Raw genomic sequence first — 25,484 nt, 5'->3', positions numbered from 1 at the left:
ATGCAAAACATATACAGTTAAAAATAAATATATAAATAAATAAATGTTTTTTTTAAATGTAGGAATTGCAAAAAGCATTTGTCTTACAGGAGATTTGATTTTAAACGTCCATTTTAATCCTTTGCATGACATCACCTTGAAATATTCCGTGTCATTACCCTGAACGGTGTAGCCGAGCTGATCAGCTGTAAAGGGTTAAAGTTAGTCAAGACACTGAAACCCGAGACAGTTCCTGATGGATGCGCCCGAAGGCGGCTGGGACATTTTAAGGAGTTTGTTTTGAGTAGAATTCTACCAGGTGCGTTTCTTTTTAAATGTCGTCGTGATATTTGGCACGGGTTTAAGGTAAAGCTGATGCGCCCTTTGTGCCCCGTGCTCGGCGCACCGCGTCTCGACGACGGCGGGGAAGAAGTTGCGCATTTCCAAATAGTCGAAGTTTATGGATTGTCCCTCTGATTGGCAGGAAGCAGACGTGTAAGTACCACGTGTGTGCTTTTTTCTTCTTTGAGGGTTTTTCTTGTAAACAAATATGGAAGAACTGTGTTATTTCCTGGTTCTGTCCTACCTGTGGAGTCAGGTGAGCCGACATGACACCTGTGTAAAGCACCGCGGGCGAGCAGCTGCGCGTGGGGCGCTCTATTAGGTTGTAGTTCGACCTTATCAAAGCTGTCTGGAGGTATGTGGTGGGACATGGAGTTCTACTGGCTGTCATGTGCGAGGACATTGGTCACTCGTGTTGTAACTGCTTCACTGTGTTTTGGCAGTAACTTATTTCACTACATCAGCTTTTCATTCCTTTCTGTGTTTCTGTCTCAGAATGGTGGATTATAGTGTTTCCGATGTACCAGAAGTCCTATTCTCAAACAGTTTTAAACAAGTTTTAAAATGGAGGAGCTGGCTCTAATGGCCTTGCTGGAGTGCCCTCTGTGTCTGGAGAAGCTGGATGCGTCAGCCAAGGTCCTTCCCTGTCAGCACACTTTCTGCCTGCCCTGCCTGCAGAGGCACGAGGCTGACCAGTACCAGCTATTTTGCCCTGAGTGCCGCGCTCCTGTCCCGGCCAGGACCGCAGAGGAGCTGCCGACAAACCTCCTGCTGGTGCGGCTCCTGGAGGGGCTCAACGGTCCCTCGGGCCCCAGCAAGAACACACAGAAATCCCGCTATGCAGTGCCCGTGTCCCGGGAGAGCTTAACAGCCAGGGACGATAAACAGTACCAGGAAAGTCCAAACAGAGAGAAGCAGGGGAACAATGAGGTGAGTAAGGCCTCAGCCCAGTCATCTACAGCTATATGAGAAACAAAGTGGAACTGTAAAAACTAATATGTGAAACCCAAACTCAAGTGTTGCACATCACTACTGACAAGTATAGTTATTTGTTATTAACACTACACTACACTATACGGGCTGAAGGGTTTTACACAGTAGTAAAAATGAAAGTGTTTGCCCTTTCACTTGTACTACCTAACCTTTGAACTTTGGGGATTTTTAATATGATGGAATATCAATCTTGGATGTAGATAAGATCCTTTAAGCAAACTATAGAAAATACTATAATTATCAAGTGATGGGGAAAAAACAGATAGCACTTTATGCCGTTAATCTATAGAAGTGCTGCTGAGTGATACACCCACACGCATGCAGGGCAACAGGAGGGAAAAACCAACCAGATGATAATATGTGTGTCAACTCCATGGAGAGCTGTGGTTTACTGCTCGGTTATATTTCCAACAGTAGCTAAGCGATATTTTTCGACTAATCTCCATACATCTGAAAGTTTGTGGCTCATGCAAAACAGAGTACTTCATATTCCTAGCATTCTGGTGTTTATATATTAAAAATAAAGCGTTTAAAGAAGAAAACATATTTCTACTTAAAGCAATGCCCCTGAGGGGACAAATGATGGGCATTCTTAGGAAGGTGGGCCAAGCCATAGAACAAGTTGGGGAAAAAATGTTCTATATGCCAGAAAGTGAAGTAAAGTGCACATGAATACAGCTAGCTCCATAAGCATTTTTTGACAATTATACACTTTTTGCCCCCTGCACATCACCACAGTGGATCTGAAATCAAACAATCATCATGTGACTAAAGTTCAGACTTTTAGCTGAAAAGTCAGTGAAATTAATCAGTTAATGCAATGCTTTTGTAAAACCCTTTTAATTAATGCTGAAAGTCTGCTGTTTTCTGTGGTGGTGGTGGTGGTAAAGTTAGAAAATCTGTGTTTTCCCACTTTATGAACCCAATTGGACCTCCAACTTTGGCTCTCTGGCAGTGATACAGGCTTTTGGGTGCCACCAGAAAAAATTGGACGACAGTTTTATTTGTGTGCAAAATGAAAAACAAAAAACAAATTCAGCATGCAGATTTAGAGATTGCCATAGGCAGAAGAAGATGATGAAGAGGGAATTATACAAAGCCCAGTGAACTGACTATTTCTTATGCATTTTTTTTTTAAATTAGTATTATATGCATCTCTGCAAAAACTTTACAGTCCACAAATCTGCGTTCTCACATGTGCGAGCTAAACAAGAAGAGTTCAGTATTCTACTTGAAACCTGATTTGAGTTCAGTCACAGTTCAGAAAGCTGAGCCTGTTTCGTTAAACCGAGTTAGTGATCATTTTGGCTTCTTCCGAATGCTGTCATGGATACAGTATGTGTCAGTCTGATTAACTGTAACCCGATGCTACGATGATTGGCCGTAAAGTGGTGTAAACACTTTATCTACAGACTTGATACAAAATCCCTAAACCATCTATTTAAATTGCACATATGACATTTTCCACTGGTAATAATCAGTGAAGCTCAGGGTGTAGCCTGCATTTAGTTACGGAAATCACGAGGAGACTTGTGAAATTGTTACTTTAAGTATGACTTGAAGTCCATATTAATCAGATTTTGTGCCCTCTCAGGCAGCGTAATCGCTTTTGTGCCGTTTTCGAAAAACTCCAAACTGAAGTGTAAACTTGATACAATCTTGAAAGGGGGAAAAAAGAAAAAAGAAAGGATGTGTCATATAAAAGTCATCTTCATATCTCAGTGGTGCATCAGTGCCGGTTCAGCGCAAAATTGTTTTGTCATCCCACAATCTAACTCGTATTACAAGATGAAGCACAAATTAAATGCAGAGTGTTTCTGTAGCACCTCACACCAACTGTCACTTATTTTCTTAAAATGTGTCATAGCCGGGGATTTTTACAGATGAAATTGCAGAGTGTGGGATCTTTAAAATCTTACATTATGTAAGAAATCTTAATTATTTCAACATAAAGAAGCTGAAATTTGACTTTCTTCCACACTTTAGGCTGCTCACAGAGCATCAGTGTATAGCCACAGAGGTGATCTGTCAGGAGAGCTGTTCCTCTCGGCTGGTAACGCTATCACACCAAAACACAAAGGGGATGACAACTGGCACGCCGGCGACAGTAGCAGTGCGTCTGTCAGTGCTCAGCAGGTCGTCAGCCAGACACCTCAGCTGCAGCCCCTCCAGCAGCTCCAAGCACCAGCTCTGTGCAGAGCACTGTGTGACTTTAAACCAGAAGAAATGAATCTGGAAGACAGCAGATATTTTCTCAGCTTCCTCAAGGTGAGCCACTCAGACTGCTGAGTTAGTGCAGCAGGGCAATATAGTGTTCATGGGGTAATTGTGTGTGCACAGTTTTAAACCTTTTAAATAGCATCGGTTTTACTTCAGTGAACCTCTAGAGTGAAAAAGTATAAAGGTTCCTCTGCAAGAAATATGCTACAAGCCTCGTTTTTAGAAATTCAGTTATCGCACATGCACTGAAGTTTACAGACCACCATGGCGGTACAAATGGACCAAACTTCACATATTTATTGTGGCTAAAAAGCACCTGTATTTTATTTCTTTATGATTTCAGTAAGCTCCCCAGTAATGTGAAAAAGACAGTTTTCAAAGGGGTCTGTGCAGTCGGTAATGCTTCCACAGAATTAAGGGCCAGATTTACTAAACAGGGCAAAGTAGCGTTTGAGCTCAATCCCCAGACAGCACTGATAGGTGTTTGCTGTTTTCTAAACACAGGCACAGTTGATTCATTTCAATATCAACTGGTAAAAATGAGACATGCTTTAAATATCTGCAGAATTAGCAGTAAATTGTGTGTCGCAAATATCAGTAAATGTTTTTGTGCTTGATTTAAATATTCTCCTTCTTACGTTTTGCACCTTATGAGGTCACCTTGCGACACATGTTTAACAGCGTCAGTCGCAAATCTGTTACTCCCTGTAAACACCTTTTTTACACCAAAACCCAGTTTATGGAGCAACATATTAGTAAATCTGGTCCAGAGAGTGTAAGCAGCAGCCATTTGCTGATAGTCAAATGCTCTTTATTCATTGATAGTCTGATATATTCAGGTGTGTGTTTAACAGAAAGTCCTTTCCAGGACTTTACACCCAAGGGAAACAACTAAAAAAAAACAAAACCCAAGAGCTAAATCTCAGACTCCACAATGCAATTAGGAAAAGACTGAACAAGTTAGGCTTGTTTGGTAGGGTTGCCAGAAGAACCCTACCAAACAGTTGAGGTTTGCAAAGTTGCTTCTGAACAAAGCGTAAGACTTTATGCTTTGTTCAGTGACCAGTGTGCGGATGTTTGGTCATAATGCACAGGACCATGTTTGGAAACCAAACACAACATATCAACACCTCATACCAGCTGTCAAGATGATGGTGGAGAGGTAATGTGAGGCCATGTGGCTGACAGCTAAAGCTTGGCTGAAAATGGGACAGTACAGCAGCAAATCTACAACAGAGTAACTGAAGCTGTGCATGAACAAAAAGTGGACCAAAACTCCTCCACAATGATCTGAGACACCGATAAAGTCATACGGTCATAGTTTTAGCTGCTGGTTTGACTACTTGCTTCGGTTTAGATTTCATAGATGCATAAAGGACAGATCTGTCAGTTAGCTAGGATGTTAGAAGCCTTTCAACTGGTGTATTGACTTATCTTCTGTCATGGCAGGGAAACAGCAGTTTTGAATTGATGCTTAACCCCTTGAACTTAATCCTGCTTTCTTTTATATTAAACCTGTGTTTGTAGCAATCTGTGAATACAAAGAGCGCAGGAAGTCCCCAGCAAAGACTGCTACATAAGGATCACCGCTTTTATTCTTTTCACTGTTTTCAGAGACTGAAAACTGAGACTTGTGGAAACGGAGGCTCAGACCTCCATTGCAGCAGTTCTTACTTACCCTGGATTTCTGAGGCAGTTATATAAGGGCCTGGGTACTTTTGTGCCCTCCATTAAAACGCCCTCGACCGAGCCTCTTTTGTTTCTCAATCTAGGTGGTCAAATGTTGTTGTTTTTTTTTTAAGAGGCTGGCCACAGAAAAGGACAAGGCCTGCAGACACAAAGGGAGCTTATGTCACATGTTCGTGGAGAAACACAGAGTTTCCGAGCTGAGTGCTCAGTCTCTGGGGCAAGCGCACTCTGTTAAATCCATCTTGTGTCCCGTCTTGTGTGTGGTTTTCAGTCTGTTATTTATTTTGTGCTTCATACAGGGAGACATTCTTACTTTCATCAGGCGGGTGGATGAAAACTGGATCGAGGCCAAGCTGGGGGAGAAAGTGGGATTCTGCCCTGAGCAGTTTACAGAGGTGAGTTTCTTTTCTTCCTTGGATGTGAGTTGTGACCTTTTCAGCGCGATCGAGGTCGACACCTGCCGTTAGCCACTTTTCTCCGGTAGTGTAATCAATTGAACTGCAGATGTCGTCGCCGGATGCCATTAATTCCAGGTCACTGCCGGGACGCTAACTTGCTTTTCATTCAAATCTCTGATTTGTCAGTAAATGTCACTCCTGCTCTGTAAAGTGCTGAGGCAGAAAGCTAATCTGCGAAGCCCTGCTGTGTCTGCAGCTGCTCATTAGTTTGTGACTATGTGGCTTACTCAGGGTTGCGGGGCTTGCTTAGCTGGCTGACTGTCATTTGTTTTCCTCTGCACTTTCTGCCTCCAGGAATTAACTTCACCCATGCTGGAGGGGGGCTGTGTTTGTTCATTCAGTCGCTGGGGTCAATGCCTCATTCACTTCCTGTTTACTTTCCTAACTTGTCATCTGCTTTGCTGTGATTTCCTCACTAATATACCCCCTCTTCTTATTAGTCCTCTCTTTAATGCATGCATACTTTTATCTCCCACTCACCCATGTCTTCTCCTCGAGCCCTGCTTCAGTGATGCTCTTTATCTTTCTCCTTTCCACTTTCCTCCTCTCCTTTCTGAGCCAGCCTCTTCCTGTGTCGTGCAGCCAGGCGTAAAGACACAGTAATGCTTTCTCTGCTTGGGTGGCATAACAGCACATCACTGTGGAGAGTGAAAGCATTAACCCTGCCAATGCCTGTCTGCCTGCCTGTCTGTCTGCGCGGCTCATTTCTCAGCAGTATCCAACCCTGCCTGGCTTATTGGCTGGTACTTCTCACGCTCTCTGCTGCCTGCCTGTCCAACAAGTTGTAGGGGTGAGTCTAGCGGTGATAAGTGGGTGTATTTAGACAGATTTTTAGCTGGTCAGCAGGAGCAGAGGTTGGCAGGCGCAGGTTAGAGCAAGTTTGAGAGGAATTGTTTTTCTTGACTGAGGATTTTCCTGTGTTACGTTTCTTACTGTGGTTCGTTTTTATGCATTCATCCTATTCCAGCCAAACTCTGTGGCTGCCAAACTGCTGAAGGGAAAGAGTCGGAGGGGGGGGGATCTAGCAGAATTTCACCATCAGACTTCGAGCGGGGGCAAAGACAAGGCCACTGACGCATCCAGTAGGACTGCCCATTACGGAGTCCCTCAAGCCCCGGCTAAGACGCCCGTCATCAGCACGTTGCCCCTCTCCAACCAACGGAAACAGCCTGTAGCCGGAGGAAGCAACTTTTATCAGACAGGAGACAACAACAACACCTTCAACAGCTACAACCGTCAGGGTCAGACGCAGCGCCTCTCTGTGCCCACTACCACCCGGGGCCACTCTCATTCTTCCAGAGTGAACTCTCAGCGAAGACGCCACTCTGATTCGCACAGACACCTGTTACAAGTGAGTCACATAACTCTCTTATTATTTATTTATTCTTTTCTCCACCTCTGCTCTAATCTTTTAATTAAAGCTGGGTTTGGCTTTGCTCGCAGTGATTTGCTATAACAGAAAACATGCTGTTGGCAAAAAGGTGAAATGGTTTTATGTGCGATAATAAGAGGTGTTTATTTGAGTCACTGATCAAGTTGGCCTCTGGTTAAGGGAGGGAACCGTAACACTGTAAGCTGCAGGAATGAGTGAGAAAGAGATCGCCCTTGTGATTAAGTGGTTCTCATTAAGACGAGACACATGTGGGAAAGGGAAACAAAAGAAGTGAGGAGTGGAGGTGAGTGGACCGTAACTTTTGAGAGGTCTTTAATCACGAGTCCTGGGACAAAAGCCAGGATTTCCCGTCTGAGATGAATTATAGTTCCACAGGGTGGGTTTTCTTTTTTTCTCTCTTCATCTCAGGGACATGTGGTTTGTGATGTTGTGCGAGTTTGAATCCTCACAGGGAGAACTGTCAAGCAGGAGAGAAAAGAGGAAATCTCTTCTGATTTGATGGGATTGTTAAAATGACTCATTAACTTATTTTTTTTTAACTCTGAGGGAGCACAGAAGAAAGCAGGTCAATTTTACTGTCTAAATTAATTATTACCTCTAGAAGACTAGAAGTCATTAACAGTCTTGAAACTGAAGATTTTTGCTGTTTCATTGTTTAGTGAGGCTGGAGTTTGGGAATGTTAGTGTTTCAGGCTATTGGGTTCATAGCTTTTCCGGCACTAACATGATATCTGCTGCATACTTTATGAAGAATGTGTAGCAATATCAGGGCGAGGCATGATTGGTAAACATGTCCCTGCACATAGCTTTAACCAAGACAAGAAGAGTTCATTTCTGAGAAAGCTTGTGATAAAACTTACTCGGGAAATGACCCAAAAGCTCCTATAAATCATTAGCACGTTGGAGTAAATAACCGGACATAGTGCTGTTATTTCACATTAGAAAACAGCGGTGATGTGGCACCAAGTCACGGGGCCTAAGAGTACAGTGCTGGCATGAAAGCCTCTGGAAGGCTTAATAATGTAACGCGCTGCCAAATTCCCTGCCCTTCAGAATAGCGATTTCCTTTGATTCCTTTCAAACGTCTCGGCTCTGCCCTGCAATTACACATGTCAGAGCGCAGAAATGCTCAACCTCATGCAGGTTGGAGAGAAACAGGAGAGGAAGGGAGGCGGAGGGGAACGATAAGAAATGAGGAAACGGGGCAGTACGGCAGGAAGAGGAAAAGCTGAGCGTCCGAGAAAATGGTATGGAGCGAGGGAGAGAAACGCGACACATTTTCAGGCTGCGAAAACAAAAAACGCATGAAGTGGGAAGAAGGAGGAGGAAAAAATGAGAAATAGATGTGGAGAGTGGGAGGCTCAGAGAGTCCTTCAGTGTGTCTGCTTATCGCTCTTATGCTGATGATGATGATGAGTCACTAGTGAAGTTGCTTACATAACAGACCCCTCTCCCTCTCTGCCCTTCCTTCAAACTCCTTCCTCTTCACTAAGCAGGTAACGCTCCCTTTCACATCAGCGAGCCTGTAATGGCAGACGAGCCACACACTCCCCCTTTTTAAGGGAGCGGAGGGGCCGTGTCCCTGAAGCTGAGGCTGAGCTCTCCAGTGACCAAGACGGCATGTTTGTGCTATTCTTGGTGCCGCTTCCCATCGGCTCTTACCTCTGACTCTCGCCTGTTTCTTTTTTTTTTTTATTTTGCAGCTTCCCTCCCACTGTGGATGAAATAATGCATATTAGTGTGAATATCTGCACAGTTATGTAAGAGCAAACTTTAGGATTAATTTGAAAAAAAAGTTCACTCCCCTATCATACTTCACCAGAATATCTGACATCATTGTAATTGTTATCAGTGGTTATGCAGTCACCCTGCAAAGTGACTGCATAAAAGAGCAGAAATAATTAGGCTGAGTTATTTATACGGCAGTTTTCAAGTGCAGAGTCACAAAGTGCTTCCGAAAACAGAAAAAATAGATTTAAAAGTAAAAACAAGATAAGTGGCAGACGGTTCTCTTCAAATCTCAAGCTTAATCGGAGATGGAAGACCGAAGATAGACAGATAAAAGTTTAGGTAAACGCAGATCAGAAGAGCTTTGAGGCTTTGTGTTTGAGTACGACTGCAGTTGATCTGTAATCTAGTTCACTGTTTGACTGTGCAGAGGTACAAAACAGGAAACCTGAATTAAATTCAGATTTTGATTAGTCACACGTGATGGATTGTAGGTGACCTGGTCAAAAGCTTAGTGGCATTTTAGGCAAAGTAGATTGTTAAGCTAATGCAGCAAGGAGGGTATTACCTTAGTTTAGATGAAGTTACATGAAAGTATGAATTAATTATTTTAAATCTTCATTTTGACATAAATGTGTTTTAGCTTCTTACATTTACAGCTTTGCTTCTACTGTTATTATTCATTCAAGGAAATGAAGAGGATCTGAATATACTGGGTGGGCCATTTATATGGATACACCGTAATAACATCGGAATGGTTGGTGATATTAAAGTTCTGTTTGTGGCACATTAGCATATGTGAGGGGGCAAACTCAAGATGGGTGGTGACCATGTTGGCCATTTAGAAGTCGGCCATCTTGGATACAACTTTTGTTTTTTCAATAGGAAGAGGGTCATGTGACACATCAAACTTATTGGTAATGTCACAAGAAAAACAATGGTGTGCTTGGTTTCAACGTAACTTTATTCTTTCATGAGTTATTTACAAGTTTTGACCACTTATAAAAGGTGTTCAATGTGCTGCCCATTGTGTTGGATTGTCAATGCAACCCTCTTGTCCCACTCTTCACACACTGATAGCAACACCGCAGGAGAAATGCCAGCACAGGCATCCAGTATCCGTAGTTTCAGGTGCTGCACATCTCGTATCTTCACACCATAGACAACTGCCTTCAGATGACCCCAAAGATAAAAGTCTAAGGGGGTCAGATCGGGAGACCTTGGGGGCCATTCAACTGGCCCACAACGACCAATCCACTTTCCAGGAAACTGTTCATCTAGGAATGCTCGGACCTGGCACCCATAATGTGGTGGTGCACCCTCTTGCTGGAAAAACTCAGGGAACGTGCCAGCTTCAGTGCATAAAGAGGGAAACACATCATCATGTAGCAATTTCAAATATCCAGTGGCTTTGAGGTTTCCATTGATGAAGAATGGACCCACTATCGTTGTACCCCATATACCACACCAAACCATCACTTTTGTTGTTCCAACAGTCTTGGAGGGATCCATCCAATGTGGGTCAGTGTCAGACCAATAGCGATGGTTTTGTTTGTAACTTCACCATTTACATAAAAGTTTGCCTCATCACTGAACAAAATTTTCTGCGTGAACTGAGGGTCCTGTTCCAATTTTTGTTTTGACCATTCTGCAAATTCTGTGCACCGATCTGGGTCATCCTCGCTGAGATGCTGCAGTAGTTGGAGTTTGTAAGGGTGCCATTTGTGAGTAGCTAATATCCGCCGAAGGGATATTTGACTAATGCCACTCTCCAGTGACATGCGGCGAGTGCTACGCTGTGGGCTCTTGCTGAATGAAGCTAGGACAGCCACTGATGTTTCTTCATTAGTGACAGTTTTCTTGCGTCCACATTTTGGCAAATCCAACACTGAACCAGTTTCACGAAACTTGGCAAGCAGTTTGCTGACTGTAGCATGGGAGATGGGTCGTCTCGTAGGGTGTCTTGCATTGAAATCTGCTGCAATGACCCGGTTACTGCGTTCACCAGATATCAACACAATTTCGATCCGCTCCTCACGTGTTAACCTCTTTGACATGTCAATGGCTGTGAACAAAGAGAAACTTGTAAATAACTCATGAAAGAATAAAGTTACCTTGAAACCAAGCACACCATTGTTTTTCTTGTGACATTACCAATAAGTTTGATGTGTCACATGGCCCTCTTCCTATTGAAAAAACAAAAGTTGTATCCAAGATGGCCGACTTCTAAATGTCCACCATGGTCACCACCCATCTTGAGGAGTTTGCCCCCTCACATATGCTAATGTGCCACAAACAGGACTTTAGTATCACCAACCATTCCCATGTTATTACGGTGTATCCATATAAATGGCCCACCCTGTACATTTAAAAATAACCATAAGTTTATTTTTGAGTACAACACTTATTTTCATTGACACATGGGTTATGTATAACAATGTCGACAAGATACTGATAGACATACATTATTATTAGCTACTTGTGCCTACTTAAGTAAGGCTTTCCTAAAAGTCAGTTTTTAGATTGCGCCAACTGTGCAAAACCACAGAGGACTTTATAGAAAGAGCAATAGAGATAAAATCTAAATTCTTGCAAGGGATAGAGAACTGACCTGTAACTACTTATTCTTCTGTGAGGGAGGTCAGGTTTTTTTTTTTTTTTTTTTTGTTTTGTTTTTTTAAGCACTGCCAAATTTTGAAATCAGATCCCATTTTAAATCTCCCACCTTTGTTTGTATATAAATAAGAACGAAATTTAAAGGACATTAAAACACGAGATAGTCAGCCGTTGTTCTGAGAAACCGTTCTACTTTCACAAATCGTCCTACCCGTATTATAATTTGATGGTGACTTCTGACTAATCCAAACCATAACCCTAACCATAAGAAATATTGGCAATGGGTTAAAAAAAAAATGAAGTAAATGTGGGTTTTGTGTTGTACACATGTGCAGAAACAATGGGTAGGATGGCTTGTGAGTTAGGATGGATTCCCAGAACACCGTGTCAGACCCCTTTGAATGCCCTTGCAAATGGAAATTACTGGTGTGGACACTGCGTCCAGTGTCACAACACTAGTAAAACTACATACTTTTTTCAGTCGCATACCAGAAAAAAATTTCCGATAAGAAGTGTGACTACATGTGCATTTACTCAAATTATATATAAATGATACATTGCCCTTGTGGTTTTGCACATATCAGCAAAACCACACGGAGAATAAGTTAACAATAAAAGTGCGATTCACCGATGTGACAAAATTATTCAGTAGAAGCACATTTTTTAATGATATGAAACATGATCTCTGCATCTTTATGATTTTGTGACACTGAGCATGTTCCAGTACCTCCAATGGGTGGAAACCATGACTTGTTAGTGAAGAGAAGAGAGGCATTCACCTCGCAGATATTGTCACCTAAAGGACTGAATGATGAACTTGCACTCAATGTTATGTAGTGGCTTCTCCATTATATTATTTTTTTGGGGTGTATGTGGTTTGAATTGTGATGTTTGCATTTCCTAAAAACACTATGCATCACTCAGTTGACTAAAGAATACATGGAGGAGTCCCTAATTGGCTGAATCTCTCTGAATGTGTATATATGTGCAAATGTTTGCATGAACACTTTTTCTCTGTACCTGACGAAGGTTGCACAGACTGACACGTTGCAGTTGAATAAAAAAAATAATGGTAAGCGGGACAGTGTGGGGAAGTTATACTATTTTTCTCCACAAAGTTTTTTTTTTTTCTCCTCTTTTCACTCGTCATTGATTTTTCCCTTTTTTTTTTTTTCTTTTTTTTTTTTTTTTTTTAGCTTAAAAAAACCAAAGCATTAATTGGTTACTAAAGAGGGAGACTAGTCAATAATATAAATCATCCTCACCCTCTAACTGGCTGTTTGAAATTCAGCTTACTCGTCCCTCTGCACAGCTAATTTATGTTGTCTGATTGGAGTTTTCATTAAACACATCCAGGGTGGAGACATAAGCTTAAAAACTGAACTCGAATAAAATCCCGAACCTGTAAAGTGATTGAAAGCTAGTGAGTACACTAGGGTGGGGGACAAAAGCTGCGTTCAAGGTTATTCTTCTTTTCACCCAATTGAAAAACTTTTCCATAACCATAAACATGTAAGAGAACATATCCATGATAATGAGTTGACAGGGTTTATACTTCCCAACATGTCATACATATAAACTTCATAAACAAACACTCGAAATAAAATCCAAAGACCAATAAATCAATCAAATCTATCAATCAAATGAGGTTTGAAATCAGTCTGCACAGATCTTATGTCTTCACATGTTTAAACAACGGTTCTATGTCTCTTTAAATTAATTATAAATTGCAGTTGTTTCGAATCTCATTTTGGCCTCATTAATCATTTTTAGCAGGAAAAAAATAGACTTGAATAGTGCAATTTTAACAAATAAAATGTTAATATTGAAAATGACGCAGAAGACGTAACACGTAACAACGTCACACATCTGAGCTGGTTGGATGAGGGAAAAGCCTCGTGCCTTCTATCATGCCCTTGGCGGGGGGGTTGCAGTGAGTGGAGAGCAACCTCAGAAAAGTGCAGCTGCAAGTGATCCCGCGAGGTAATTCCTGATGATGTCGGCATGATGCCACGGTGACTCGAGATCAAGCTGGATAGAAGTCAAACGTGTCATGTGCTGTTTGGTGGTTTATTGATTCTGTGCAGGCCTAGCACCTTTTGATCACAGTTAAACATCATGTAATATCCGCTAACCAGCTTCAGCTTGACTAGAAGTCTTATCCATAATAACTGAAAAGACCTGTCCGGTCAGAGCTTTTGTGAATGTTTTCACCTCATATCATAATTTTTAGACACACATTATGACGTGGTGTTGGTAGTGTTTGCTTTTGTGACGGTAAAATGATCATTTCAGAAGATACAGGTTGCAGATATAACAAAAAGCCTTTTTTAATATAATAAAATTTATTGTTTTTAAGGGCTCCAGAAGTCATTTCCTCATTATTCTTACAAAGTGACCTGGAGTTCAGGTATTTCCATAGTAACAACACTATTTGAAGGCAGAGTAGTTCTTTTCCACAACATGGCAATAAAATGTAATAAAATGTGCTTTTTGTTAAGACAAGGCTGATGACTTTACTGACGTTATTTCACAAAGTCACACAGTAGCTCATACTTACTTTGGATGGTCATGGGATTAAAGCTCGTTATCAAAATCCCCGTCAAAAATATGAACGTGATTTCTACGTCTGCAACCTCACTGATGAACTATTTACATTTATTCATTATAATATTTCACAAGAGCTCATTAATTTATTTAGTTTTACACTTTTTGGGCATCCATACAAACTGTCTCACTTCATGTGAGGTCAAAGGATGTTGGCAAAAAGCTGCAGATTAATATCCTGTTAAATTAATGCGCGTGTTTGTGCTAGCAGGATTCAGACTGTAGGAGCAAGCCAACCTTTCACTCTAAATAAGACTTTATTTTCTGCCTGACTAATATCAGAGTTAGTTTCTCTGTGTAAGTATCCTTCAATATCCTTTAGCCGCTGCAGCTGCTGGGTCAGTGCACCTGGCCATAGCGTGACTGCAGTATAAATAAAGCCGGCTCTTTGTGGCTAAAATAAAAACCTAAGAATAGAAATAGGACACAAAGTCATGAAAGAGATGAATAATTTAAGACATTAAGTTATTCTTTGTTGTCAGTGCTTTGCATCTTTTTTTTTTCTTTTTTTTTTTGTCCAAATATAATGTATACTGCTTCTTCATTCATTTAAAAACATGGTTGTTTTCTTTATGACAGAGATGCTCATTCGTGGCCTCTCACATATGATGGAAGTCTGTCGTGTCCTCAGGAATCGGTGCACGCAACCTTACTTTTACACTTTTTACTTCTGCCTCACAGCGCTGCCTTTAAAAAAGCGAGACTGCGGTTACAGTGCTGGATGCGTCTGTCAGATGCATCTTTCTTTGTGCTGTTGAGTTACAGAGTGTGAGAGCACTGCAACATCCAGCCGCATACTGTAATAGCAGGAACTCTGAGCCCAAAGGCTATCGTTAAAGCTTCGAGCAGCAGTTTAGTGGTGGTGCTGTAAATACAAGCAGGAATCAGCAGAGAAGATGGGCGCAGCAATGTTATTTCTGCGTCTTTGTTTTAAGTAAGAAAGACTAATGTGTTTGATTAAAGGGGAAAAAATGCAGCACACAGGCCAGGCTTTATAAAGGTTAACCTAACACACCTTATTTGAGTCTTGTTTGACTCACATCCTGCTGATTTCATCACTGTAAAATATTCTTTGCTCTAAGCTTTAAGTAGACAAGCTTTGATCTGTAAAGATACACTGCAAAAGAAGTCTGTTTACATTTTTCAAAGTATGACTAAGAATTTCAGAGGAAAATCCAATGAATCATTTCTTATGTGCAAACGTGTGACAGATTAAAAGAGAAACTTAAAGAAATGAGGAGAAATGTAGAGACTGAATGCGCTGCATTCTTGGAATGAACCGATTGTGAAATTCTGGCAACATACCAAAGTCATGAATGATTTAGCTTTTAATCACACTGTCTTTGAACACTTGGCACAAACTGATTTGACGTAAGAGATAAACATCCACCACTGATACGCCAAATGTCAACTTATTTGCCAATGTCTGGGCAAATGAGTTGAAATTTAGTTAACATAGCCGGCGTATTGGTGTATTAGATACAAACCAGCAATTTACTATACACAACAACAGGTAAATTAGTGTTAGGAGTGTCAGCTTGCAGAAAGAGAGTAGCAGCTTGGCTGCCAGTCGGACTCCTGTTGTGTACTCAAGTTTTGTGATGCAGATCTACTTTTTTTCCCCACTTAGTGAAAGGTGCCTGAGTAAAAAGTTCTCAGCTGATAGCCACCTGCTTCCATGCACGCTCTTATATCTTCAGCTTTTTACATCGGTCCCCTGCTGCAGAGCCTTGTGTGTGGTGAGCTATGGCAGCAGGTCTTTGTTAATGCACCTTCACACCCTCTCATCCATGTTACGTAGTGCCCAAAAATGAGGTGTTGGAGGCGTAAAAGTTACATAATACTGCTTTATATTATCAGAAGGCTCACGTGCCATTATGCCTGTCTTAAAGGCATAACAAGCAAAGTGCGTAGGCCGCTGTTTAACAACACAACAACATTTAAACTTCTCCTCCCTGGCTCAACAGGGGAGCGAGCGAAAGAGGGAGCGGTGTTGAGCAGAACAAAGCAGAGATTTAGAAAAATCAAACGTTATTTCCTGATTGCATCGTAGCTGTAACGTTCTAAAGCATGAGAAATAAATGGGCCCACACTTCTGCACAGCCGTGCAGAAAGGCACTACCTTGGAAAATTTTGTGTGAATGCAGCCAACGTGTGTGTGGCCAGTCAAACAAACATGCTGATGTGCACCTCTTGAGTCCATTATTTTATACGTCCATGACGCAGATTAGCAGAGCAGAGAGCTGGAGACAGAAATGTAACCTGGCTGCTATATCCTTATAAACTCTGGCTGTTATTAGTCAGGATTACACGCTGACCACAACAAAATCAGAAGAAATTAAGACAATAGATTCAGAGATCAGGGTCTGTGCAGATAAAAACTCTTTATTCTTTTAAAAGTGTTTGTCTTTGCTTTGATCATGTTACATGTTTGCCATTGTTCATTAAAAAAATCAGCATCCTGAAGTTTTTTTACTGTTAATAAACATTCTAAAATAGAAAATCGAGTAAATTATCCTTCTTCTGATCATTTTACCACATTGTCGACATTAAACTGTTAAGTGAATTAAAATTGCATTCGGTATAGACAGCCATCCCAGCAAGCGGCCCTCTTTGGGGCCTATGTGAGGGGGGTGCTGTGGGCAAACCCACACATCCACAGTATCAGTGTGAAATTTGGCAAAGAGAGGCCCACAGTGGGGCCCATTGTGGGCCTGATCGTACCCACGGTATGCCCACACAGTGTGGGCTGTCCTACTGGGGCCCAGATGTGCTCTGTGGTACATTATTACCAGAATGTTGCTACTTTTAGTGACTTCTTTATCAATAGGGGTCTATTAGAAAATGGAATAGGTCCTGATTTCTTTCACTAATTGACTTCTTTTGCAGTATTTTAATAGGATCAGTTTAACTTCCAAATTGAATCGGTGGTTTTTCCCAGGCTCATATTTCTGACCGCATAATAGAATAAGGTCTGTCGTTTAAGTATCTCCATAACGGTCACATTTCCCTGTATGATATTTCCTTATTAATGTGCCAACAAACATGCCTATGCGGGCTCACATTGGGTAGGTGTGGGTGAACTGTGGGGCTGTGTTGGCAGGGCAAGCCCACACTTATCCCAAGCAGGCCCCAGTTGGGAGTGCCTAAATGGTGCCGACAGCACTCTAGAATGGACAGCACTTCTATATAATGACCCCATAGGGGTCATTATATAGAATTTCTAGGTTGCCCATAGAAATCCAGCCCCACTGTTTACCCACACTTGCCCACTGTTGGCCCACACTGTTAAGTTTGCTGGGATTGTGATTACGGGATGAATAATAAACGATGTACCATGAGGTGTCCTTTGCTTCCTATATGATAATTTTGAATTTATCCCATTTTAGAGCGAGAAGAAAATGACCAGCGAGACTCCGCCCACCATCTCTATGGCTCTGATGAACCCCCAGATGCCTTCTGCCTCTGCAGATGGCAAAAACTCCTCCACACAGCAGCTCTCCATCAGTGTGTGAGTCACTGTTTTGAAAAGTCATGGTGTGTTAATGGTATTATAATGTATAATGTCACATCTATGAGGTGTGAATAGAATAAGAAACAGTTATATGTGGCCAAAAAAGGGCTGAATAATCTGGATGTATATTGTTTTTGACTTCTCAGGTGTGCTGTCCTCTACTCCTACAAACCACGCCGGCCAGAGGAGCTGGAGCTGAGGAAAGGGGAGATGGTGGGCGTGTACGGAACATTCAAAGAAGGCTGGCTGCGTGGGTTATCGCTGAGAACGGGCAAAGTGGGCATTCTTCCCGGCAACTACGTCACTCCTGTGCTCAGGTGAGAGGTTGCGATCGCTGACCGCAGGAAATGGGAGCTAAATGCTATTTGGGTTCAGATAGTAACATAGTGTGGGCATGAAGATGAGCTATTTTGTACACTTATTTATGAATCAGAAATATAAAGCTGCATGTCACGGCCTGCTGCTGTTTTCTTTGTCATATATAGCAACAATGTGAAAGTAGACATTCATCACTATCACTATACTAATATTTTTGTTCCCAAAATACAGAACCTCGGCCAGACTGCTGGAGACCAAAGCGCCTAATGTGCCCTCGCAGTACAGCACTTTATCTGCAAAGAAACACACAGCTGCCAAGAACCCTACTGTGTTCCTTGCTCTTGATAAGGTGAATGGTGATGGAGCGATATACTCACCAGGACAGATCCCATCTGTGCCAAACGGAGCACACCATGCAATGTCGCCCACTGGGATTGGAAAACCTTCCTTCTACGGGGATTCACAGGGTTGGGAGACTGTAAGGCGCGTTTTTCACCCACACAGAGGCGAGTGTCAAACAACCACACTCTCTTGGCTTGATTGAATTATGCACTTTGTCAGGTATGTGACGATCTTTTTTTTTTTTTTTTCAGGCTCAAATCGCACGTCCCACATGGGCAGTTCCCACGTTCCCTCCAACTCGCAGCACTTTGCACAACATCAGGCATCTGGCTACTCGCCTGCTCTGCAGAGGAAGAAGGGCGGCAGCTTTGTATCCAATGCTAACGTACCGCTGGGTTGGATGACTGATCCAGCAGCGCCCTCTTCTGCTGTGTTCATGAAGGACGGGGACAGCACTACCCCTCAGTCAATTCTAGTAAAGCCTGACATGCACAAGACCAGTACAGAGAAGGTAATGCCATTCTTATGAAATCAGTGTCATTAAAGTTGATCTTGCTTTTGCATATATATATATATATATATATATATATATATATATATATATATATATATATATATATATATATATATATATATGTATATATATATATAAATCACGCTACTATTTGTGTGATTTACAGTTTGTTTTATTTCCATAGCCGGCAAAGTCTGTGCGGTTTGTCACAAATGAAGGCTCCCCTCCCCCAAGACATCGGACCGCCTCTTGGTCGTCAGGAAATCAGGTTCTCTCCAACAGCCGACCCGGGCCCCTTCCTTTAGAAGTGTGGGCCCCATCGCTCACATTGGGAAGGGACGGACCTGGGATTATCCTCAAAGATGGAAAAGGTCCTATTCTCCGGAAGGGGCTTGAAACGGCCATGACAGATTTTTATGCTAACCAGAAGGCGACAACCTCACAGCCAACGTTGTCAGCTGTGTCAGCACAGTTCAGCCCAAGTAGGTATGTTGGATTTATGGGTTTGGAGCAGTGATTGATCATACAGTCTTGAAAGTCATTACTGATTTTTTTTTTTCTTCCCCCCCCCCCCCCCCCCACAGACACAGAGTTGCCGCGACACATTTAGCCCAAACAGACTCAGAGCTCAGTCTGCTTCAAGGAGAGCTTGTCCTCGTCCACAGACCGCGACCTGATGGGCGGGTTCTCGTTACTCAGGAGAGCAGCGGGCAGACAGGATTTTTCCAGAGCAGTATTCTTCAATCCCTCGAACGCCTCAGCTGACCGTGCATTCCTTCTGTAGTGATGTATATTTCTAAATACCATGTTTTAAAACTGCCAAGTGACTTGATAGACCTGGTGACGCGCCTAGAGCTGCAAAGGTTAATGCTGCCAAACGACAATTGGAAGGTGGAAGGTGTTTATTTTTGTTCTGAGTTAGAGTATGGGTAAATTCTCTGGAAATATTTGTTGCGTCCTTTAATGTCCATGCATGTTTGTTTACACATGTACTATTACAAGATTTTGCACATAAAAAAAAAAACACTTAACGACTGTTCCTCGTTTTATACCCATGTTACACGCATTGTGAGTGCCTTTGTCAAAACCCATGAAGAAAGTATTAACTATATCTGTACATAATTAGAGAAATTATGAGGTGAAATGCCTTTCCGGTAATAAAGTATACTTCCTTGACATCAGTAGTTTCATGTCATCTTTCAGACATAGAACTGACATCAACAATACGAAACAACAGTAGCGTATTGTAGCATGTTACTTTGGTAGTGACCTGTTCTATATGTAAACCTTGCTTTGCAGCCTGGATTTTGACTGCAACTTTCTTGTGGCACACTAGTTCAGTTCAGTTCAACTATATTCATGTACTACTAATTCATAACAGTCATCTGTTCATAAGGTAAAAACCTTTCAATATTAAAGAGAGAAACCCACTGGTGCTCTGTAAGCAAGAACTTTCCAAGACTGAGGAGATTTTAAAAACACCCTTTAAGCCCAGAGGAATCTCTGCAGGTGTAGAACAGGGATTCATGTTACATTGTGGGCCACATACAGCCCACTTTAATTTTAAGTGAGCCAGACCAGGTAAATTCTCCTTTCTGTCATTATGCAGAGGTTTAACTGTACATTTAATCCTGGAGCTAAAAAGGTACCTTTTTAAAAAAAACAAAAAAACAAAACTGTGAACCCATTGTCAAAAAAAACAACAAAAACTGAAATTTGTATACAGTTTAACTGTTTAACTTTTTGTGTATGAATGGAAGAGGTCTCTAATAGTAGTAAAAGCTGTAAAACCTGTGGAAAAAAATGTATGCCTTTCTTGGCATTTTCCAAAGCAGTCCAGTGGACTGTGCTTATTCTGTCCCCCGGGCCTTACGTTTGACACCCGTGCTGTAGCAGGTCGTGTTAGGCAGAAGGGGAAAAAGCAGAGACAAGCCCCTCTCTCAATTTTTTAGATTCTTCTCTTTGCTTCTGAGATTTTAAGGCAACAAGCATTTAACAAAGTGAGTCATCCTCTCCCCATTCAAAGTTCTGCACAGCAACACTATAAACTGTTTTAGAGACTGATAAAATAAAATAAAAATTCTGGTCTCGGATGTGACACTAGTAAACTCAAAACTAAAGTCGCCAGCCTGTTGCAGGGCTAACACAGAAAACAACCGGAAGGTTCTTATCTATATTAGATATTAGGACCTCGTGTTCCCTTGCAACCACTTATTTATGGGGTAAAATGACCTATTTGTAGGAGCTGTGCACCTAAGCCCTTATAAAAGAATCATATCATGCTAAACTTTCATCATGCCTGATTGAAGCTGACATCCATCCTCTGACATCATCACACTCCCTAGCAACTGTAGCAGCCCAACATATGAGTAAAATCTTTGACTAACCAATAGAGCAGCATGCATATGTACTCATATAGTAAGTGCACACAATTTTCCATTTTATAGTTGAAGGAAATGCCCATTTTGATTCATGATATAATGGAAATCTACCAGTTAACCTAACCCCACGAGCTGTATGTCTGTAGATTGTGGGAGGAAGTTGGACTAACCAGAGAAGACTCATGCAGACACAAGGAGAACATGCAAACTCCAGATAGGACCCAGCCAGATGGTGGATTCAAACCTCTTGCTGTGAGGCAAGCTTTAAAAGGCATTTTAAAAAAGCTATTTGCAGCTGTTTCATAAATTTTCTATGTATTTACTGTTTTAAAAATACGGCAACAGCACAGGCTAACTTTTGCACAAACCATCTGCTCCTGCAGCAGGTCCTCATGATCGTTGTTGCTGTGCAGGTTTCTTTTATGACTGAATTTTATGGGCAAGGGAGGTGGATCTTTGTTCTTGGTTTAAGTCAAGTAAAATGCATGCTCTTCATATTCACTTCCTGGATAACCGTTAGAAAGCAGCAGAAAGATTCTTGTTCTCTACTTTTTTTCTATCGCCGAGCTACAGCACAGAAGATGTCTTGCAGAAGATATACCCATGTACCGAGCACAAGTTATCACTGAATTTTCATTTTTGGTCAATAGAAAGTGAAAGACAAATAAAGAGGTCAGGCGGAAAAGATGAGGTGGTGCTTAACAAATTGTTTTATTTATTTATTTTTCAAAATGTATCTTACTCTGAAAAATAAAAAGCAAATACTGAGTCGATGAGCGAATATTTCAACTGTCTACTATTTTAATACAGCTAAAAATATGATATCTGGACAAAAACCATACATGTACAGTTCAGGAGCAGTGTTTTGGACAGTGTTTTCTAGTATCAATGTCCAGGAAATTGCCATGTATAGCCCTGATAAGCTTTCAACAGTTGGTTAAAAATAAACACGCACCTCGCAGAAACACTGATTCTAGAAGACATGCACAGACAACTAGCAGTCTGTGGCAACAAACAGTAATAACAAAACTGCATTTCTCTAAACAGAAATGTGCTAGAGGTCAGACAAAATAGATTATATATGGATTATACACACCACACTGACTTCACAGCAGAAGGCTGGTGGTGAGCTGCAGCATCAAAGGTGCACTTTTTGTGTTCCTTCTGAGTTAAATTTTCTTCAAAGTTTAAAGTCTGATCATTTTTGAGCAAAAAAAGAAAAAAAAACCACTGCAGGATTTAAACCATGGTGGAGGCAACATGCATGTCAGTTCTTGCAACAACAGCTAGAGCAACCACAAAAGAGATGAAAATAGAGATAGAAAAACAAGAACTTCTGAACTCTATTCAAAGAAAAATAATGTGAGGGACTTCACTTAATGACACAAGGCTAATGAAGTAACCATATGACTGTCAAATGATGTCAGCAAACAGAAAAAGTGTATTTACTTTTTAGTCATAGTAGTTTTTATAGACTGCTGATTGATTTTGAGTCAGAACACACAGTTGTGTAAAATGCTCCAACAGTATCTACTTTTTATTTATTTACTTATCTACTTATTTACTTACCATCCATCCATCCATCTTCTTCCACTTTATCCTGTTCAAATTGTATAGAATCACAATGTATTTCTTCGTGTTGGTGTAGCAGTTGTTTAGTCATTTTTACCACACAAAGCATTGCACTATTGTCAATATGACACAAATGCTGAGGATATGATGTAATCAGAAATTTCTGCTCTGGGATTTACATCAGTGTCAGTGAATTTCATATAGGGTAGACTAAAATAAACTGAATGTAAGAATTCTCCACTGATGACACAGGATAGACTGTGCATGATAGCAATTTTGTTTTAGGGCTAAAGGAAATTTCCACTGTTGACATAGGATAGACTGTCAATTAGGTAATTTTCCATTTTAGGACTGAGCAAAGTGTCAGTTTATGATAGTTAGATCATAGTTTAGATGATACCACACAAAATCTATATTTGTTTGTCTGTAAAAAATACCTACACAATCAGTAATCCATCCATTTTTTCTTCTTATCTAGTTCAGGCTCTTGGGGAAACTGAAGTGTATCCCAGCTGTCAAAAGGTAAGAGGTGGGGTATACCCTAGAAAGTTCACCAGTGTGTTGCAGAGCTCACATAGAAAGACAACCTCCACAATCTGATTTTGAGCAACAAAGATGGGAACACAGATATTAAGACCGGAAGTTTTTTTTTTTTTAATCTATATCAGAGACTAGGTTCTCATGTTCCCTAGCTGTGCACCTAACACCTTATACAAGCATCGTATCATGTTAGCAATTTTCACCCAAAAACTTTCATTACGCCTGATTGAAGCTGACATCTATGATAATGCTGCTCATCCTCTGACATCATCACATTTCCTAGCAAATGTAGTAACCCCAATATATGAGTAAAATCTCTGACTAAACAATAACATGGACATGTATGCATACACTAAATAAATCGAATTTTATATTTTATAATTGAAGGAAATGTCAAATTTGACCCAGGATGTAGTGGAAATCTACAGCACAAATTATATAAATATACAAATGTATATATAATTTCTTTATTTATCATTTATAATTTATCCACATTACAAAAATACAGAACAAGAGTTCATAGGATAATGCAAGAGTCTAATCAGAATTGCATATTTTGAAGAAGAAACAAATATATTCTACATATGGACATGAAAAGGCTACTCTCCAAAGTGTTAAGAGTCCTCAAGGCCAAAATATAACAACACCATTTCTCCCAACTATTTTCCCTCATTTTTGGAGCCAAATAAGTATGTTGCCTGTTCCAGCATATGTATTTAGTTGACACTATTAATAAACAATTTGGCACTAGGGCAATTTAGGTTAAATAAAAATTAAATTTAAAAAAAGTCCAACCAAGGACTGGGTTTGCAAATTAGCCCTTGGCAAGAAAAATTTTGTACGTAACATTGCTTAACTAACTGAATACCAACATATCATATAGCATGTTTCTTAAAGACTAGCCATAGATTTTGTAAGGCCATAAACCCATGGACAAATACCAGTGTATTTACTTCTGAAAATTCAAAGGTGAAGTAAAAGGCCCAACTAATGAGCTAACCATTCCAGACTAGTTTCAGCCCCAGTCTTCAGGCAGATACACTGATTCCACTGGCATAAAGGGCAACCATAAAATGGTATCTCTCTGGTAAATAGGGAAATACTTCCCAAACATTATCTTTGGCTATGTTCTTTGCCACATTAAATTGAAAAACAGCTTGGTTTGCCTACCTAAGTCTACCAAAGGGACATTTATGCGGCTCTACTTATCCTAAAAGAATTTAATATGTTTGCAAACCAAACAAAAAATAGCGCTACTATTACTATCCTAACAATGTAATAACCAAGCAAAAATTAGACACTATCTTGTGTCCCAAAAAACTTGGGTTAGGGTTAGGGAAATTTAAAGCCTTGATTTTACTGCTGACACAGACATGGCCATTTTCTAATAAAAAAAAAATACTAACATATACAACAAATGTAAAATTAAAAATGTAACAAATACAAACACCACACAGGGTTAATGCCTAGTGGCATGTAAGATAGATCCATGAGCAGTTTATCTGGACCTGCTTTTATAGCCTGGAAGGCCTATCTCAGTACCCACTCCTGACAACTTATTACCCTCCAAAACAGTGAGGACATTACTGCACAAAGGGAAATTTATGCACTATTTGCCCAAATATATGTATACAATGTAGCCAGTTTCTTCCATATTATAGATGAAGTGTAAGCTGATACTGGGCACAATGTTCCCTCTAAACTGCGCGCGTGCGCAATTGCGCACTGCTGGCACGGTCTCTCCGCACAGAAAATCTGCGTTGCGCACAAAAAAAAATCTAACCTGAATTGAAATTAAAATTAAAACTTTAACAATTCTGTTTTGCAGTGTTAGTCAGTAAGTGAATGGCTGCTCCCGTATGGGATTAGAACGATGCCACCTTATCCCATAGTCCAGCCAATGATGCGATTCACATTCGTATTGACAGGCTATGACAGCGTCCTTATGTGCCGACACCGGTGTTTTAGCTAGCAAAGCGGCTGATGTGGAGTGAATCTACGTTAATGACAACGTGTACAACCATTGGAGATGTGAGCAGGACAGACGGAACAATTGACGGAAAAAGTGTGGACTTTACAGGGAGTGCAGAATTATTAGGCAAGTTGTATTTTTGAGGAATAATTTTATTATTGAACAACAACCATGTTCTCAATGAACCCAAAAAACTCATTAATATCAAAGCGGAATGTTTTTGGAAGTAGTTTTTAGTTTGTTTTTAGTTTTAGCTATTTTAGGGGGATATCTGTGTGTGCAGGTGACTATTACTGTGCATAATTA

At 40.8% G+C, this 25,484-nt stretch overlaps 1 protein-coding gene across 1 annotated transcript; it reads left to right on the top strand.

The window, feature by feature from the left end:
* The first annotated feature begins 167 nt into the window (after nucleotides 1-167).
* On the top strand, nucleotides 168-19,883 carry sh3rf2 (SH3 domain containing ring finger 2). Its single transcript, XM_080900584.1, is given in 12 exon segments — nucleotides 168-474; nucleotides 817-872; nucleotides 875-1,251; nucleotides 3,301-3,582; nucleotides 5,523-5,618; nucleotides 6,649-7,032; nucleotides 17,415-17,536; nucleotides 17,686-17,856; nucleotides 18,089-18,363; nucleotides 18,451-18,710; nucleotides 18,898-19,199; nucleotides 19,298-19,883. Coding segments are annotated over 12 exon segments (2,541 nt in total). The 5' UTR covers nucleotides 168-439; the 3' UTR covers nucleotides 19,479-19,883.
* Nucleotides 19,884-25,484: the final 5,601 nt, after the last annotated feature.

Source organism: Rhamphochromis sp. 'chilingali' (genome assembly GCF_963969265.1).
Source record: "Rhamphochromis sp. 'chilingali' genome assembly, chromosome: 13".
Classification (NCBI taxonomy): domain Eukaryota; kingdom Metazoa; phylum Chordata; class Actinopteri; order Cichliformes; family Cichlidae; genus Rhamphochromis; species Rhamphochromis sp. 'chilingali'.
The sequence above is the reverse complement of the archived record's forward strand: the minus strand, read 5'-3'. Positions and strand labels throughout refer to the sequence as shown.